At 34.2% G+C, this 15,420-nt stretch overlaps 1 protein-coding gene across 1 annotated transcript in view; it reads left to right on the top strand.

The window, feature by feature from the left end:
- The window catches only part of NBAS (NBAS subunit of NRZ tethering complex), a gene marked incomplete at its 5' end in the record, with an annotated part of 190,198 nt that overhangs the window by 49,265 nt on the left and 125,513 nt on the right, over positions 1-15,420 (top strand). The window contains 11 exons of the mRNA XM_084283852.1: positions 447-530; positions 1,045-1,198; positions 3,250-3,435; positions 4,384-4,557; positions 5,514-5,647; positions 6,344-6,406; positions 6,924-7,046; positions 8,519-8,621; positions 10,779-11,002; positions 12,885-12,997; positions 13,333-13,446. Coding sequence (XP_084139978.1) covers positions 447-530; positions 1,045-1,198; positions 3,250-3,435; positions 4,384-4,557; positions 5,514-5,647; positions 6,344-6,406; positions 6,924-7,046; positions 8,519-8,621; positions 10,779-11,002; positions 12,885-12,997; positions 13,333-13,446 — 1,472 coding nt within the window. The remainder of the gene's footprint in view (positions 1-446; positions 531-1,044; positions 1,199-3,249; positions 3,436-4,383; positions 4,558-5,513; positions 5,648-6,343; positions 6,407-6,923; positions 7,047-8,518; positions 8,622-10,778; positions 11,003-12,884; positions 12,998-13,332; positions 13,447-15,420) is intronic.

Raw genomic sequence — 15,420 nt, 5'->3', positions numbered from 1 at the left:
ACAGCAGGGCATATCTTGCTTTGGTTGAATAAAATGATTTGTGTTAAAATTTGAAAAATTACTTTTTTTTAAACTGTGAAGATTGTAGGTTTTCACACATTCAGTCTTCTGTGGTAGCGTATGAAGTCAGGATACTAACCATGAAGTGGTAAAGATTCTTTTGTAGTGACTTCTATCAAAGACAAAGTAAAAAGATGATACTGAATTTTTTAGTTTACTTAAATGGTATAGGTAGTATATGTGTTTGTACAGATAATATCCTACAGGTGAAATCGTACTTGTATAGCTACATTAAGAAGTGATAAATTTAAGGAACTGGCACTGTAATCAAATGACATCCTTATCATGAATTCAGTGAAATACTTGCATGTGCTTTGTATTCCATTAATTCATCACTTTTTTTTCACTTTTTTAATAAATTTGCATTCCATTTTCTGTTATACCAGTTACAAGCAGGGAACATTGAAAATTGTTCCTTGGAATGAACAGAAACATCGTGAAGAAGACTGGTGTGAAAAAGCAGAATGCAGGTAAATTAAAATGCAGTAAATAGCAAGTCTAATTTCTCACTTTTGTGCACACTAGTTTGTGTTTTGAGCTTTCTTAATGAGACTGGAAGACCAAGCAGTCTTTCATGTTATGCCGTTACGTTCACTGTGATTTTGTGAAGAGTATCTTACTGGAAGTTGTAAACCATAACATTATAGTAGCTGCATTAATGGATCATGTAACTGCCTTTTTGTGGGAATAACAGATGGAAAGCATGAATTAAGCATACTTGTGTCTTTAGTAGAGAGGAATCGATCTTTTGTGATCCATCTTACGTTTGGTATCTCCAGTTAGTTACTTTGCTGATAAAAGTAAATACTGGGATTGGCATTTTGAGTCCCCTCAACTTATTGGTGCAATGATAGGTTGATTTGTACTGTTCTTCTTCAGAATGACCTAAAGTTTTATGAAGAAGACTAATGTGAAAAAATATAAGTAAATATATGCTTATAGTTAAACATACTTTTTTTTTTTTTTTTTTTTTTTTTTTTTAAGGATGATTGTTGAACCAACTTTACAAGATGAAGGCGAATTTCTCTATGAAACACAGCCGGAATTACTGAAGTACAGGACTACTGAACTTTCAGTAGAGCTTGTGACTGATTGGTATTTGAGCAGAGCACAGGAAATTGAAAAATATTCCATGCAGGTGAGAATAGCAGCGAGAAAACAATGATGGCTGTTTCAGGCTGATCAGTATTCTTCAGTAGAAGCCTATCTTAATGGGTATTAATGGGATGCTTTTTCCCAAGTACTTTAGCATACTTGTGCTTGCTCTGAAGTTCAGTCAGGTAAATAATTAATCCATAGGAATGAACAGGAAGCCTGTAGATTCTCTTTCACTTGACTTACCATAGCAGACAACACTTTTAGTCGAAGAAGTCTGCTTACCATTGTGTCTTGTATTTGTAATTAAGTAAAGGGAGGGAACGTTGTGAATGTGTATCAGGAAACATGGTTTATTGTGTCACATAGCATTAGGTCGTATACCGATATATGGCATTCAGAAATGTCACTGTCAAATGCTAATTACTGAGAGCAGCCCTGAGAAGAACTTGGGGGTATTGGTTGACAAGAAGCTCAACATGAGCCAGCAATGTGTGGTTCCAGCCTAGAAAGACAACTGCATTCTCAGCTGCACCAAAAGCAGCATGGCTAGCAGGTCGAGGGACGTGATTTTCCCCTTCTATCTACTCTGCTCTTGTGAGACTACCTAGACTGTTTGGCTCTGGGGCCCTCAGCACAAGAAGGACATGGCTATACTAGAACGAGTCCAGAGGAGGGCCACAAGGAAGATCAAGGGTCTGGAGCATCTCTCCTATGAAGACAGGCTGAGGGAATTGGGGTTGTTCAGTCTGGAGAAGAGAAGGCTGCAGGGAGACCTTACAGTGGCATTCCAGTACTTAAAGGGGGCTACAGGAAGGCTGGGGAGGGACTCTGTCAGGGGTATAGTAATAGGACAAGGGATAATCATTTTAAATTGAAAAGAGTGTAGATTTAGGTTAGATGTTAGGAAGAAATTCTTCACTGTGAGGGTGTTGAGGCAGTGGAACAGGTTGCTTGGAGAAGCTGTGGATGCCCCATCCCTGGAAGTGTTCATGGCCAGGTTGGATGAGGCTTTGAGCAACCTGGTCTGGTGGGAAGTGACCCTGCTATGCTGGGGTGGTTGGAACTAGGGGATGTTTAAGGTCCCTTCTAACCCAAACCATTCTATGATTCTGTGTCGTACTGTCACAATTACTTCTTGGCAGGTTTATTGTATGGTTGTGAAACTATCAGGCAGCTTATTTCTGCATTATTATTTTCTTTATGTTTTAAAAATGTGTGAAGCCCTGTGTGGTAAAGATAAGCAGTGCAAATAGAGCTCATGTGCTCTGTTGGTTTGTTGCTTCTCAAGCCCATATAGCTGCATGAAAAAAAAAAAAAAGGTTGGATGGAAGTATCAATATAGGTTAGTTCTGGTCCAGTTCTTTTGTTTTTCAAGTTTGCAGTTTTTCAGGCATCTTAAATCTTAATTCCTTGTGATTAACAGCCTATCAGCAGCTATGGAAATAAAAGCAACTTCCAAGGATCAATTAAGTTAATAACATAAATGAGATTGTGCTCTACTGTTCCAAGCTTTTGTCTGCCTCACTGAATACATACAGTCAATATTGTATTCTTAGAAATCAAAGCAGAATCTTTCACGTAAAGGTGTCTTCAGTCACTGATTATATTCTGTGGAATGAAATGCACCAATTAAAATCAGTAATTCATGGACAGCTAGAAAAGTCACATTACACACAGATATACACATAACTTCAGTCAGTTAACTGATAAATTTGGTTTCAAGCAATCATTTATAACGCATGGAGAAAGATGAGATGCCTTATTTCTGTATGACCTACAGAAAGAATCAAAAAAGGTATTTTTCTAGTTTATGTGCATCTGTAGGGCACACCATGGCCAAAAGGCCTGTAATGGCATCATCCACCAAGGGTAAGCATTTTATTTGGTCTTTATAAAGCTGAGAATAGCAATCCGTATTGAAATAGGCAACAAAAACTTCTAGGAATTTAGAATCCCCTCTCGAGCAAGGGGAACAAGGAAAGAAGATAGTTACACAAACAGGACACAGACTGGACTTTTGAAGTTGTTTTCTGGCAAACAGTTGCACAGCAGAGATTTTTTTTTTTTTTTTTTTTTTTAATTATTTTTCAGGTGGACTGTGCTCTGTCCCTTGTTCGTCTTGGCATGGAGAGGAATATCCCTGGTCTGCAGGTGCTTTGTGACAACCTGATCACTCTTGAGACAGTAGTTTATGAGACTGATGGTGATCGAACATTAACTTTAAAGGAACTAGTAGAGATGAAGGACATTGAAAAGCTTAGACTGTTGATGAAAAACGTAAGTATTTTGAACAGATCGCTAAGTATGCCTTGATTTCCAGTAGTTCAGGTTACCCTAGAATCCCATGTGCTTAAAGATAGTGCTAGGGGCTGACGTTTTTCTAATGAGCCTCCACCTTGAATTCAATGGGAATCTAACACTTAGTGGGGGCCTTTGTTTGTTTTGTTTAAAAATAAAAAAAAAGTTTAATCGTTTAGTTTTGTTAAAGACCTGTTCTTCCATCCTAGACACAGGATCAAACATTAATAAATCTAATAAAAGTCAAAGCTTGTTAAAGCTGTGAATTGCTTTTTCATTGTCCGTTTCTGTAGGATCTTCAGTGTAGCTGTCAGTGATGCTGCAGATACACATTGGATGTTTTCCTTGGATGTTTTTTGATGTCTGTAAATGTTGGTGAAAAAATCTTAATATTTGTCTCTGCAGCATATGTGTTTTTCATCTTTATATTCAGCCTGTGCATGGCATTTCAGAACAGGTGAAATCTCATCTTTTGTGGAAAGATTGGAAAATACCTACAGATAGAACAGGGGTCTGAAATAGTTAAAAGAATGTGTGTGCTCTAGAGGAGCTCATGCAGCTATTCTTAAATATTGGAAGTAATACTAGTCTGATGGGGATGGAAGCCAATCTTCCGTTCATCCTGAAACTGTAGGAAAAGGAGGAGAGCTTGGCATTTGTCAGCTAATGGGCTTTACTCATGTACAGCTTGGTCTTCCCACACCATTGGTATCAGTAAGATGATGAATTGTTTCAGTATTTCATGACATAGTGCTCTGCGCAGCAGTGGCAAAGGTTAGGCTTCAGCTCTATTTTGTGATAGGTGGAGATACTGTTTCAGTTTTGTTGACCAAAATGTTCTGTGTTTTTGTTGTTGTTCATTTGTTTTGGGAAACAAAACTGACTTTGTTCTTTTTTCCCATCTCTGTAACTCATGGTGCTTTACAGTCCTCTGATGAAAAATACGTGAAGAATGTTTATCAGTGGATGATCCCTTTTCTCCACCGCTGTGAAAATCAGTCCCCTGGTCTGGCAAATTCACTCTTCAAAGAATATTTAGTAACATTAGCAAAGGAAGACCTGACTCTGCCTCTGAAGATTTTTCAGAGTTCAAAACCTGCTGTAAGTATAGAATCTTGATGACTTTACTGGTTTCTTGGGAAATTCTTGTACTGAAGAAGTCAACTCAAAAGCAGGATTAGTACATTTTCTACAGCAGATAGATCATCTCTATGCTCTTTCCCTTCTTTTTGGACTTAACATTTGTTGTGTTTTAGAAAGCATTAATCAGAAGTGTCATTGAAGAGACTGCCAAGCTAATGTGATTACTATTCTGACCTATTAGAGCTAAAAATTATTTTAAAGGCTCTTGCAGTAATTTCCTAGTGATGTGTTTAAAATAAATTTTTGGCATAAGCATTTCTTAAAAATTGGGCATGAGACAGTTTTATGTTCTCCCTAAGATTTTTTCCTAATGAATTTTACTATCACTAGATTTCAGATGATTTCCCCCTGCAGCCCTTCTTCTCTTTCCCCAACAAATGCAAAGAATACAGTGGGAGCCACGGAGACAGCAGTTCAGTGAGCAAGGGTGGAAGTTATATTGTGTGACCATTTCATGCTGCTTGTACAATTTAAATAATTATTTTAGTGCATATACCATATGTTTTTGCATACCTTTGAACGTTCCAGGTGTATGGACAGAAATCAACCATTGAAGGAAAAACATATCCCTTTTTATATGTATTGCTGCTGTTGTACATGTTAAACAAATCTGACAAATGTTTGCAGCAGTTCCTTTCTTTTGACCTGTACCCTCTCTACCTCTTAAATTCAAGTAGCGTATAATGAAATAATGAAGGACCAGAGCTATTTCAGCTATCTGCACTGTAGGAAACGAGCTGGGTTGTTTTAGATCTTGTAACTTCAAAAGGAACTTCACTAGGTTGTTGTCCAGGATTTACAGATTACAACCAGGAGATTTATTTATTTAGATATTCTCTATATTCAGAAGAAACTCAACTGCTTAATTAGAAACAAAAAAATACATACAGTGGAATGCTTTCTTTTCTTGTTAGTGTCAGCAAAAAATTATACCTGAGCAAGACCAGCTTATGATTACAGCATTGGAATGTATTTATAGTTGTGAACGAGATGACCAGCTTGCTCTCTGTTATGATATTTTGGAATGCCTTCCACAAAGAGGATATGGGTAAGCATTTTCAGCTAGTTATTTGTAAATATTTTAGGTGTTAAATATTGTTTTGTAGTAATACTTCAATAATAATTGCTACATCCTTAGAGGGTATGTAATTTTACTGGAATATTCTGTTCCTATCTGAATTATACTGGCTGTATGTATATACATATGTGTGTGTGCTCTTTATGTCTACTATTAAATTATGTAACAATACATGATTTAAAGCAGTGCAGACCAAAGCTCTTTCTGTATTAGTTCTTTAGGCTTTTATATTTTGGTGAAATGAGACCAAATGATAATGTTATCTTAGTAATCTTGCTGGTCTTGTAACAGTTAGTGATGTCTTGCACTTAGTGAGTCATTGCTACTTATCAGCACGTGAGAAAGGTTGTCATATGGAAGACCTGTATGAAAGACAGGTAATTGTTGAGGAAATGAAGGTATGAGGAGATACAAAGTATTCTCCCAGTTTCTTTGACAGGTAGAGATCCTGTGAAAAGTCTAGAGACATTATATTTTTTGGAGACTAAGGGACCCTTTCAATTTTAGTTATCCTTCCAGCAAGAAGCCAGCAGTTTTAATCTTCACAAGCAAAGACATGTATTTGATTCTTATCAAGGAATGTTTCCAACTTTGTACGGCTTATCTTGATATATTCTTATTATATAGATACAAAGATATTATTTTTTTTCTTATGTATTTTTGCAGGCCTGAAACAGATATAACTAACTCTCTTCACGATGCAGTAGATGAACTGGAACAAATTCTGAGGTATTTGATTTAGCCAACATAATGTATTCTTAAATATGTTGCTGGCTATAGCCAAAAACCTTATTATGACAAATATTCTTGCTGCTTTTTTATGATTTTTATGTTGGTTTTAGAGATGTCAACATGATTATCTGTAAGGTTTTTATATTCAGAACTTAAAACTTTTGAGTGGTTTTTGCTTTTTGAATATTAGAAAAATACACAAACACTTTGCTGGGAATAAAAGTCTTTTTCCAGAGGAGTAGGAAGGTTATTTCTAAAATATATTGTGACGTATTGTAATACTTTGGTGAAAAACTGAAAACTGTGAAGATAGTTTATCACATTATTGTGTTGTGCATTAGCCCTGCAGTTTTTTAAAGTAAATAGTTTTACTGTGGCTAATCCATATTGTTACAGACTTTACACTGTTTGTTTGCATTTGCAATGCATTGTTTGATAACAGCTTTAGGAAAGCAGCAGCAGAGGTAGTTGTACAACTGTGTAGAAATTAAAAATATTTACCATTTATTTGCAGTGTGTCAGAGCTGTTGGAGAAGCATGGACTTCAGAAACCTGTTTCCTTTGTGAAAGACACAAAAGACAATGCCGAGGAGGCACGGAAACTGATGATTAGGCTGACAAGGCACACAGGTCGCAAGTTAGTATTCAAAGGGGAACTGGAGATAAAGGGGGATATGACAGTAAGGGGAACAGTACTTAATTTCAGAGAGTGTACCTAACTGTTTTTTTTATGATAGGGAACTGTGCTGTTTAAATTGAACACAGAGTACATAAAACACATTTGTTAAACTGATGATTAACATAATTAGTGTTTTTGCTGCACTCTCCACATACGAAAATGTCTTGCTTCAGACTTGTTTCAGTGTGTTTGTGTTCAAGTTAACAAGCCTAAAAGGCTTGCTGGCTGCTGCAAAACACAGCAAAATGATGTACAGTGAAGTTAACATGTTGTAAATGATGTTCTTAAAGATCTATTTAATTTCATGGGAAGTGTAGTATTTGTAATTTTTTTTTTGTTTTGCTTTCTCAGGAGCTGTTGTAACAGGGTTATTTATTGCTTTTATGTATTGATTATGCCTCTTATTTTCAGTATAATTTTTACATTTTTCTATATTAGAACTACCCTATTTAACTGGTCTTCTAAGTGTGCATAAATTATTACACAGCTCTTGGCATAAACAGATAAAAAGAATGAATCCTGGTTAAAGCAGCCATCATTGTGTTTTTTTTTTTTTTTCCTGCTTGAACATGCACAATGTTTTATTGGTGGTGATAGGGTAATACTTAACTTGAGCATGCTGAAAGCTTTTTTAGGAATCTTTTTTTAGAAAGATCAAGTCAGTGCCTTTGTAGGAAAAATGTTGATATTTCTACTTCCTTGTAGAGACACTTTGCTTTGTAAAAGTGAAAGCTAATATCACTTGAGAAAATTGCTACTAGCTGAAATAATTTGTATAGCTTAAAACAGTGATTTTTTAATCTTAAGGTGATGTCCAAAAACTTTCATAGTGTTTTTGTTAGTAAATGTTTTGATGGTACATAGGAAATTTTATAGGAAATATTGTGTTTAATAAAGACGCATGATTCCAGAGGGTCAAGAAACTGAACACAATTTGAATTTTAGCAAAAACAACTGCACTGCTGTTCTACAATCGCACAAAGTCGATTAGTCCTTTGAGTTGGCCTACAGTAAACAACACTTCAGTGATCCTCAGTTGCTGTTTCAAACTTGTTTTTACCCTGTTTCTGCTGAGTTAGCAGGAAGATAGCACTTCCAGCTTTCTGATATCTGTTGGAAGTTACCAAAACTAACTGGGGGATTTTGATAAGGATTTCTACAGATACCTATCTTATTCCACAGAAAACAAACAGCAAAAACAGTTTGGTTATTGGATTTTGTCAAACAATTTTAACCCACATACGTGGTTTAAATTTGTAGTTAATATTAAAAGTCTTCAGTCTTTATAAATCATTTTTAGTTAAAAGTCCAATTAAAGATGGAAATGGCTTTTGAGAAAGCATATTTTTATGATGAAATTGTAGTATTATCTACTGCTTTTCTTTACACTTACTGAGAAATAGAATATTTAATTTTGAAAATGTTTGTAGGCAACCATCAGTCAATGAGACACAATGGAAAGAGTTGCTCCAGGATATGTTAGACATGCAGCAGAAAGTATACACATGCTTACAATCAGATACTTGCTATGAGGTGAGTTTTATATTTTCTCATTGATTTATGCCCCAAGTAAGCTACAAATTCTCATTTCACATTGTTGCTTACAAATGTAAATACATTTTCATGTGTTATTACTTGGTTGTCTACTGTTTTTTTTAATGGAATTTTTAGTCAGTGCAAACTTCCTGTGTTAATACATTTAATCAAAAGCCTCTCTAATAAATATCCTGTAAAATATCTTTTACTAGAATTACTTCTGTTTTCTAAATTGTGTCAACTTCTTGAACCTTCATAATGTCATTTACAGATATGTTTACAAATACTTTAATGAAAAGTAAGCAGTCCTTAGCTAAATGTTATTTTCAAGTAATAATTTCTTAAACACGTAGTTTGTTAGTATCACCCAAGACGCATAATTTTGGGCTTTTTACTTTATGCAATTGAAGTAAAATAATATGAGAAGGGAAATCTAATTTCTGTAAGGGAAAAAACAAACAAACAAACAAAAAACAAAAACACAAACCCATAAACCTGCCATGTACATACAGCCCAAAACTATGTCATTGTTATTTGCAAAGAAGAAGGGCTATTAGACTGATGTAGAATTTTCCATGGAATGTACTGTTTATTTCCATTTTCGCTTCACTGTACTGGTTTATTATAGAAACAGTGCCATACCCACTAAAATCTATTTAAAACTTGACATCTTTTAAGTTTAATACAAGTTTTTTTATTACAGTTTTCAGATTTAATTGCTTATGGCTGTCAATCTGATTAGCCCTTGGGAAGAGTTTTTGAAGCAAATTAGAAAGAAATAATGAAGGAAAAAAGCAAACGGGGTTTAACCTATACATAAAATTTGACTTTCTCTGCAGCTTGAACTTTGAAGTTGCACAAAGATCTACGATGTATTTGACGTTCATGGTTTTGTGATAAGCTAAGGCTTAGTGTACATAGAATTTTAAAGTGCATTAAAAAAATTGAGTATTACAGCACACTGAAAGTGAAAATATTAGCTTTTCCTTTGCCATGATCTTAATGTAATTTTTTAATATTTTTTTTTAACCTCTGGACCAGATGATTATTATATTTTAATTGTACGCAGAATGAGTCCTGTCCTCTTAAAGAAAGATTTAATATCTAAAAGTCCTGAAGTAAATTGTTGTATGTATGTGAATGTTAAGGAAGAAGGAGGATCAACTCTTGATGACTTGTATTTAGATCATTCATCTGCATGTTGAATTGCTAGGGAAATAACTTCTAAAAAGTGTTTGGGAATCACCAGTTTTCCCAAAAAGTGTTTGGGAAACACAAGAATAAATAAGCCTTTTCTATCTCTGGCAATTTTATTTTCCAAGATTTGAAATTTTAATAATTACTTTTCATTTTTCACTGTTCCTTGAGGATTAAATGGAAGCTGATCCAAATAGTATAATATTTATGAAGCACTGAACTATGTTCCTTTGGTGCTCAAGTGTAGAACATGAGATGGTTTGGAGAGGTTCATCATAGTGAAGAAATACTTCAATTTGTTATGAAATTGGCAAAGGCCATATTGTTGCAGCTGCAGTAGTTTCTGAAATGTCTAAGTACATATGTTGCTATTCATTAGACCTATACTGAGCTATACTGAAAAATTGTTAAGGAACTGAGATTAAGCTTCTTACAGTGGGCAAAACTTTGACCTGAAATTAAATGTTTTGTGTTAGATATAACAGTGTATTAATATGTATGTTATTTGAAGATAGTCTTGATTCAAAATTAAAGACAAGTTATATACTTAGTTCTAAATATTTTGAGTTTCTTTTGGAGTATAGGATTTGTTCTTTTATGTTTTCAGTGTCCTAATACCTGTATCCCATTAACACCTCAGAAAATAGGTGTAAGTTTTTGATCTCCTATTTTTTGAACTCATACTGTAAATAGGCAGTTAATAAGCTTTTTTTCTTTTTCTTTTCTTTTTTCCTGCAGGAAGTAGAACTAAATAAATAATAGTTATTTTTAGTTTTACTTAATAAACACATAACTTCTACCAAGGAGAATGTTCCCACAATTTATTTTCTGCTTGGACTGAATGTATTCTTTGGACTTCAAAGATGCTTTTATTCAAAAGGGTTGGTTCCATACAATGAAAATATGCTTACTTGAAGCTGTTGCTACAGATTATTAAATTACCATTCTTCCTTTTAGATATTCACAGAAAGTCTTTTATGCTCAAGCAGTATAGACAATATCCATCTGGCTGGGCAAATGATGCATTGCAGTACTTGGTCAGTGGATCAACCAGTTTCATCAAAAGGGAAACCACAGTACAAAGTCAGCTATATGAGAAGTATTGAACTAGTTCTGGCTGCTGGCAGAGAATATTTCAATTCTTCAACCAGTCTGACTGATAGCTGTATGGATTTGGCCAGGTATATTTACAATTATCATATATGTAAATACGTACTTCTCTTTTAGTTGAAACTTGACATTTCTTTTCTCTGAAATGTGTTGTGAATCTTACATGGATCTATTTCTCTGTCTTTAAAATTATGTGATAATGGAAACAATATCTCTGGTTTCTGTAAGATTTTCCCCCACACACACACACACCATGCTTTGTGTGTGTGCACTGTTGCTATCCTTTGGTTGCTGGTCTTTTCCAACCTGAACGATTCTATGATTCTGTAATCAAGAAATAAGCCAAACAGTTCTTCAAAAAGGAATTGAGACACAGAGCTTTCTATGAAGGAGACTGCAGTACTTACAGTGTTACATGTAGAGGTTGCAGTATGGGTGTTCATTCTTGTGTTAATTGATATGGAAGTATTTAGCAACATAAATGTAAATAGGTAAAGTGGTCAAATATTGCCTGTGTCAAAGGCTGATGCCTTGGCTTAACCTAAATATTTTAAATAAAGGTATGTCTTAATATTGATAGCCTTTCTCTTTTATTCTAGTAATTTATTTTTTCATTGATCTTGTTTTTTCACGTTAATCCAAATGAGTTTCTCTTTTTCCTTGAGGCACTTATGTAAAACATACAAGCACATAACCAAACAAAAATATTTATATTTTATTTACGAAGGTAGACATGTCTTTTAAATAATACTTTCCCTTTGACATGAGTACATTTAACTAGTAATTGCAAGAGAGATTCAAGTATTTTTTTTCCCCTCAAGATATAAATTCATCTTCTTGACCTTCGATGATATGCATGTATGTGTGTTAGCACGTTTTGGGGAGATATTCAGCAAACCAGCCTTTAAGCAAGTAAGGCAGTCAAATAGTTTGTAACTAGTTATCCTTTTTCACATTAGGAAGTTTTCCTCAGTAGAAAATTGCTTTATAGATTGACAAATCATGTATTTTCCATTAAGATTTAAAAGAATGTTTTTGCAGTTTACCTTCAGTTAAGAGGGTTATGTTCTATATAACTTAATCAGAAAGTGACGGAAAATGCTTTTTTTCTTATTCATTCACAGCTGTGCTCTCTTCCGTCCCAAATGGACACATGTGAGCACATACATACGTATTAGTAAAGGCATTATTGCCTTAGGTCAAAGTTGGAAGGCATTCACTTTCACAGAATCAATTATATAATGTTAGCTCTATTTATACATTTCTGTTGCAAACCATTTTTTCTTAAACATGTATTACTAAAAACTACATATGAACATAGTATTCCAGTGAAAGTTTTAAATAAAATATGATCATGTCCATATAATATTTATAAAATACATGCATATTTTATTTAAAGTTTTATGTAAAGTTACAAAGCAATAATAATTGCGTACGAAAATTCATCTTCAGAATAATGTTATATATTTTTTTTTATCAACTTTGTTTTCATTTTCTGAATCTAGCTGAGGAAGCTGAATTTGTGACAAGGACCTTAAGTTTGGCTTCCAATCAACGTTTTACGTTTATCTTCTAGGATATGACAAAGCTGAAACCCAGTAATGATTATGAAATATTTCCCTAAGTAATTATGTATGTAAATACATGTCTCAAATGTCTTTCATTCATCGAATCTGTTACAACTAAATTCAAGAGGATTTAGGCATTGGTCTTATTACAAATATGTGAAAAAGAGTATGGCTATCGAAGACTAGAATTTGTTTAAAATGTTTAATTGGCCATAACATAGTGCCAAATATTTATAATGCGCAGGACCAGCAAGTATTCTGACATTTCATAAGCACAACAAGTTATTCTTTTTTACTCAAGAATGCAGAGGTTATCTCTTTCCAGAAATTTAGACTTTGAATTTATTCAACTGCTTTTACAAAAATTTGCTTGCTTCCTACTTAGATCCTGTCTGCAACTTATTGTAGACTGTCCAAGTGATATTCAGGAGGAGCTAGATCTCATTCGTGCTCTTGGCTACCTTGAAGAATTTGGCGTGAAAATTTTACCACTGCAAGGTACTGCGTATTTTTATTCTTTGCGATTGCTTGAATAGCATGCATAAATGTGCATGGCAAATAATTTGCTATTTTGTGAGTGTTATATGAGTAAAATAAGGGGTCCTTTCAAACAGCTTACAGACACATACCTTAAAATTACTAAAATAAATACATAAATTCAGGTGATATGCGGTAAGATGTCTGTGACTGTGGATGGATATGTTGTAGTGTTACTTAACTTTATGTTTATAGATATATTTCCAAGCTCTCTTTCTTCACCTACACTGTTGAGCAAGAAATATGGCAGTGAGATTCATTTATATAGTCTTTAACACTGGTTCTTCTTCCAACAGTGCGTTTGTGTTCAGATAGACTCAGTCTCATCAAGGACTGTCTTTCTCAGTTGTCAACAAACTATAAGCAGTCTGCTAAGCTCCTGGGACTTGCGAATTTGCTGAGGGTTGCAGGTAAGCTGTTAGAAGGCACTGAGCTCCAATGAAACAGATTTGTGTTATGCTCTAGGACTTTTGAGCTGATCATTAGAATGTGTTTTCAAGGATACCACTAAAAAGTAATCTGGAAAAGCAGTCACTGGGTCAGAATAGAATATTTTACAGTGAAATATTTTACAATAAAATATTGTACATTATTTTACAATAATTATTGTACAATATTTTACAATGAAATATTTTACCTTCAAGCTGGTCTGAAAGACAGCTTTTCTGACCTTTTGTTAATACCCAAGAAAAGCCTTGTCTAATGTGTATTTTGAGTAAAAGCTCATTTCAGACTAGAGTAGTTGCAGGTGAGAATATTTTTTTATAGACAGTTGGCAGTACTAAAATTCCAGTAAATCTTCTTGAGTCTGTCAAATAAAGTAGTTTGATTTAATAATAGTACCACTTAAGTTGGAGGAAAAAAATAATCTCTGTCTAACAACTGAAATTTATACATTTGTTTATGCTATATGTATATTCTTTGTGCACTAAAGTTGATGTGTTAGCTTAATATTCATTTGAGAAGCTGAACATCTTGAAGGATTAAATCTTTAGTATACTATTTTTTTTTTTTTTAACGACTTGTTGTTCCATTTGTTAAATTTAAGATTTTTTATTTCCTGTATTTTGGGAATCTTAGCAGTGACAATCATTGCATAGTATACTCTATAGGGAGGGTTGGGTGTGATATTATTAGAGATGCAGAAGTTAGGACTTTGATCTCCTCTGATAACTGGGTCCTAAAGAAAGAAATCAGTGGAAGAATAATTGTTCCTCTATGGTAAGCTCCTGCAGTGGAGCCCTACTACTTGAAGGATGGTACAGGTGAGGGCATAGTACCATATTAAGTAGTTGGATCCAGTCTATGTAATTATTCATTTTACATGTAAATCTCTTGTTTTGTGGAAAAATTAGAAAGAAAGACAGAACTTGTCTTTGCTTGTTACTTGGAAGACTTTTAGAAAGAAAATAGGATACATAAGGCAAGATTACTGTACAATTCTTCCCTTCTCTTGTCTGCTTCTACCCATGTCAGGTTAGAGTCTTTTTCTCTAAATATGTTGGGTTCTTTAGACTAATGCAGCTGTTTTCTGTTTTACCTTCCTTTTGAATCTAAATGATTCTCTCCTGTATGAGAGGAAGAAAGCAAAATCCAGTGTGATTCTATGAAGCTTAAAAGCACAAGTTATTTTGTCCAGTAGTGTTAGTGTTATAGTCGTGAATTAGCGCCTCCTGTGCCCTGGTATGTATCTTTGAATATGGAATAAACTTGTAGCTCCCATCTCCAGAGATTGAAGGAAGAGGGGCAACATAAATTAAGTAGAAAACTTTAGGGAGTACATGTAGTGCTTGTTGAGATCGCAATGTCTGTGTGCCGGCTTTCCTATTCATTGGTGTCTCAGTAAGTTTTTAAATGATTATAAAGTTTTATAAAAGATTTAAAGACAGATGACAAAATGATTATCTCTGGACTGGAAAAAAAAAAAAAGAAGCTGAATGTGTGAGGTGTTTAATTTTTACTCAGGTAAATGGTTTAAAAACTACTAATGTTACAAATTACATATTTATTCTAAGAGTATTGGGTTATCTGACTTTAACTGTTAATGCTGATGGTTGTTCTTGTAGTAAGTATGGAATTCTTAAGGTAAGTGTATTTTTCAGGAGTTCATCTTGGTAAGGAAAAAGCTGCTTTGATTTTCTTGAGTCTTAAGCTAAATAAACAATTAGCTCTGTCACTTTCCATGCTTTTATTTTTTTTATAGAGTAACATTCCTTTGAAAGCAAAAATAGCAATAAAATATTTCATAGAATCATAGAATCATAGAATATCCTGAGTTGGAAGGGACCCTTAAGGATCATCAAGTCCAACTCTTGACACCGCACAGGTCTACCCAAAAGTTCAGACCATGTGACTAAGTGCACAGTCCAATCTCTTCTTAAATT

Source organism: Netta rufina (assembly GCF_964035555.1).
Source record: "Netta rufina genome assembly, chromosome: 3".
Taxonomy (NCBI): domain Eukaryota; kingdom Metazoa; phylum Chordata; class Aves; order Anseriformes; family Anatidae; genus Netta; species Netta rufina.
The sequence above is the reverse complement of the archived record's forward strand: the minus strand, read 5'-3'. Positions and strand labels throughout refer to the sequence as shown.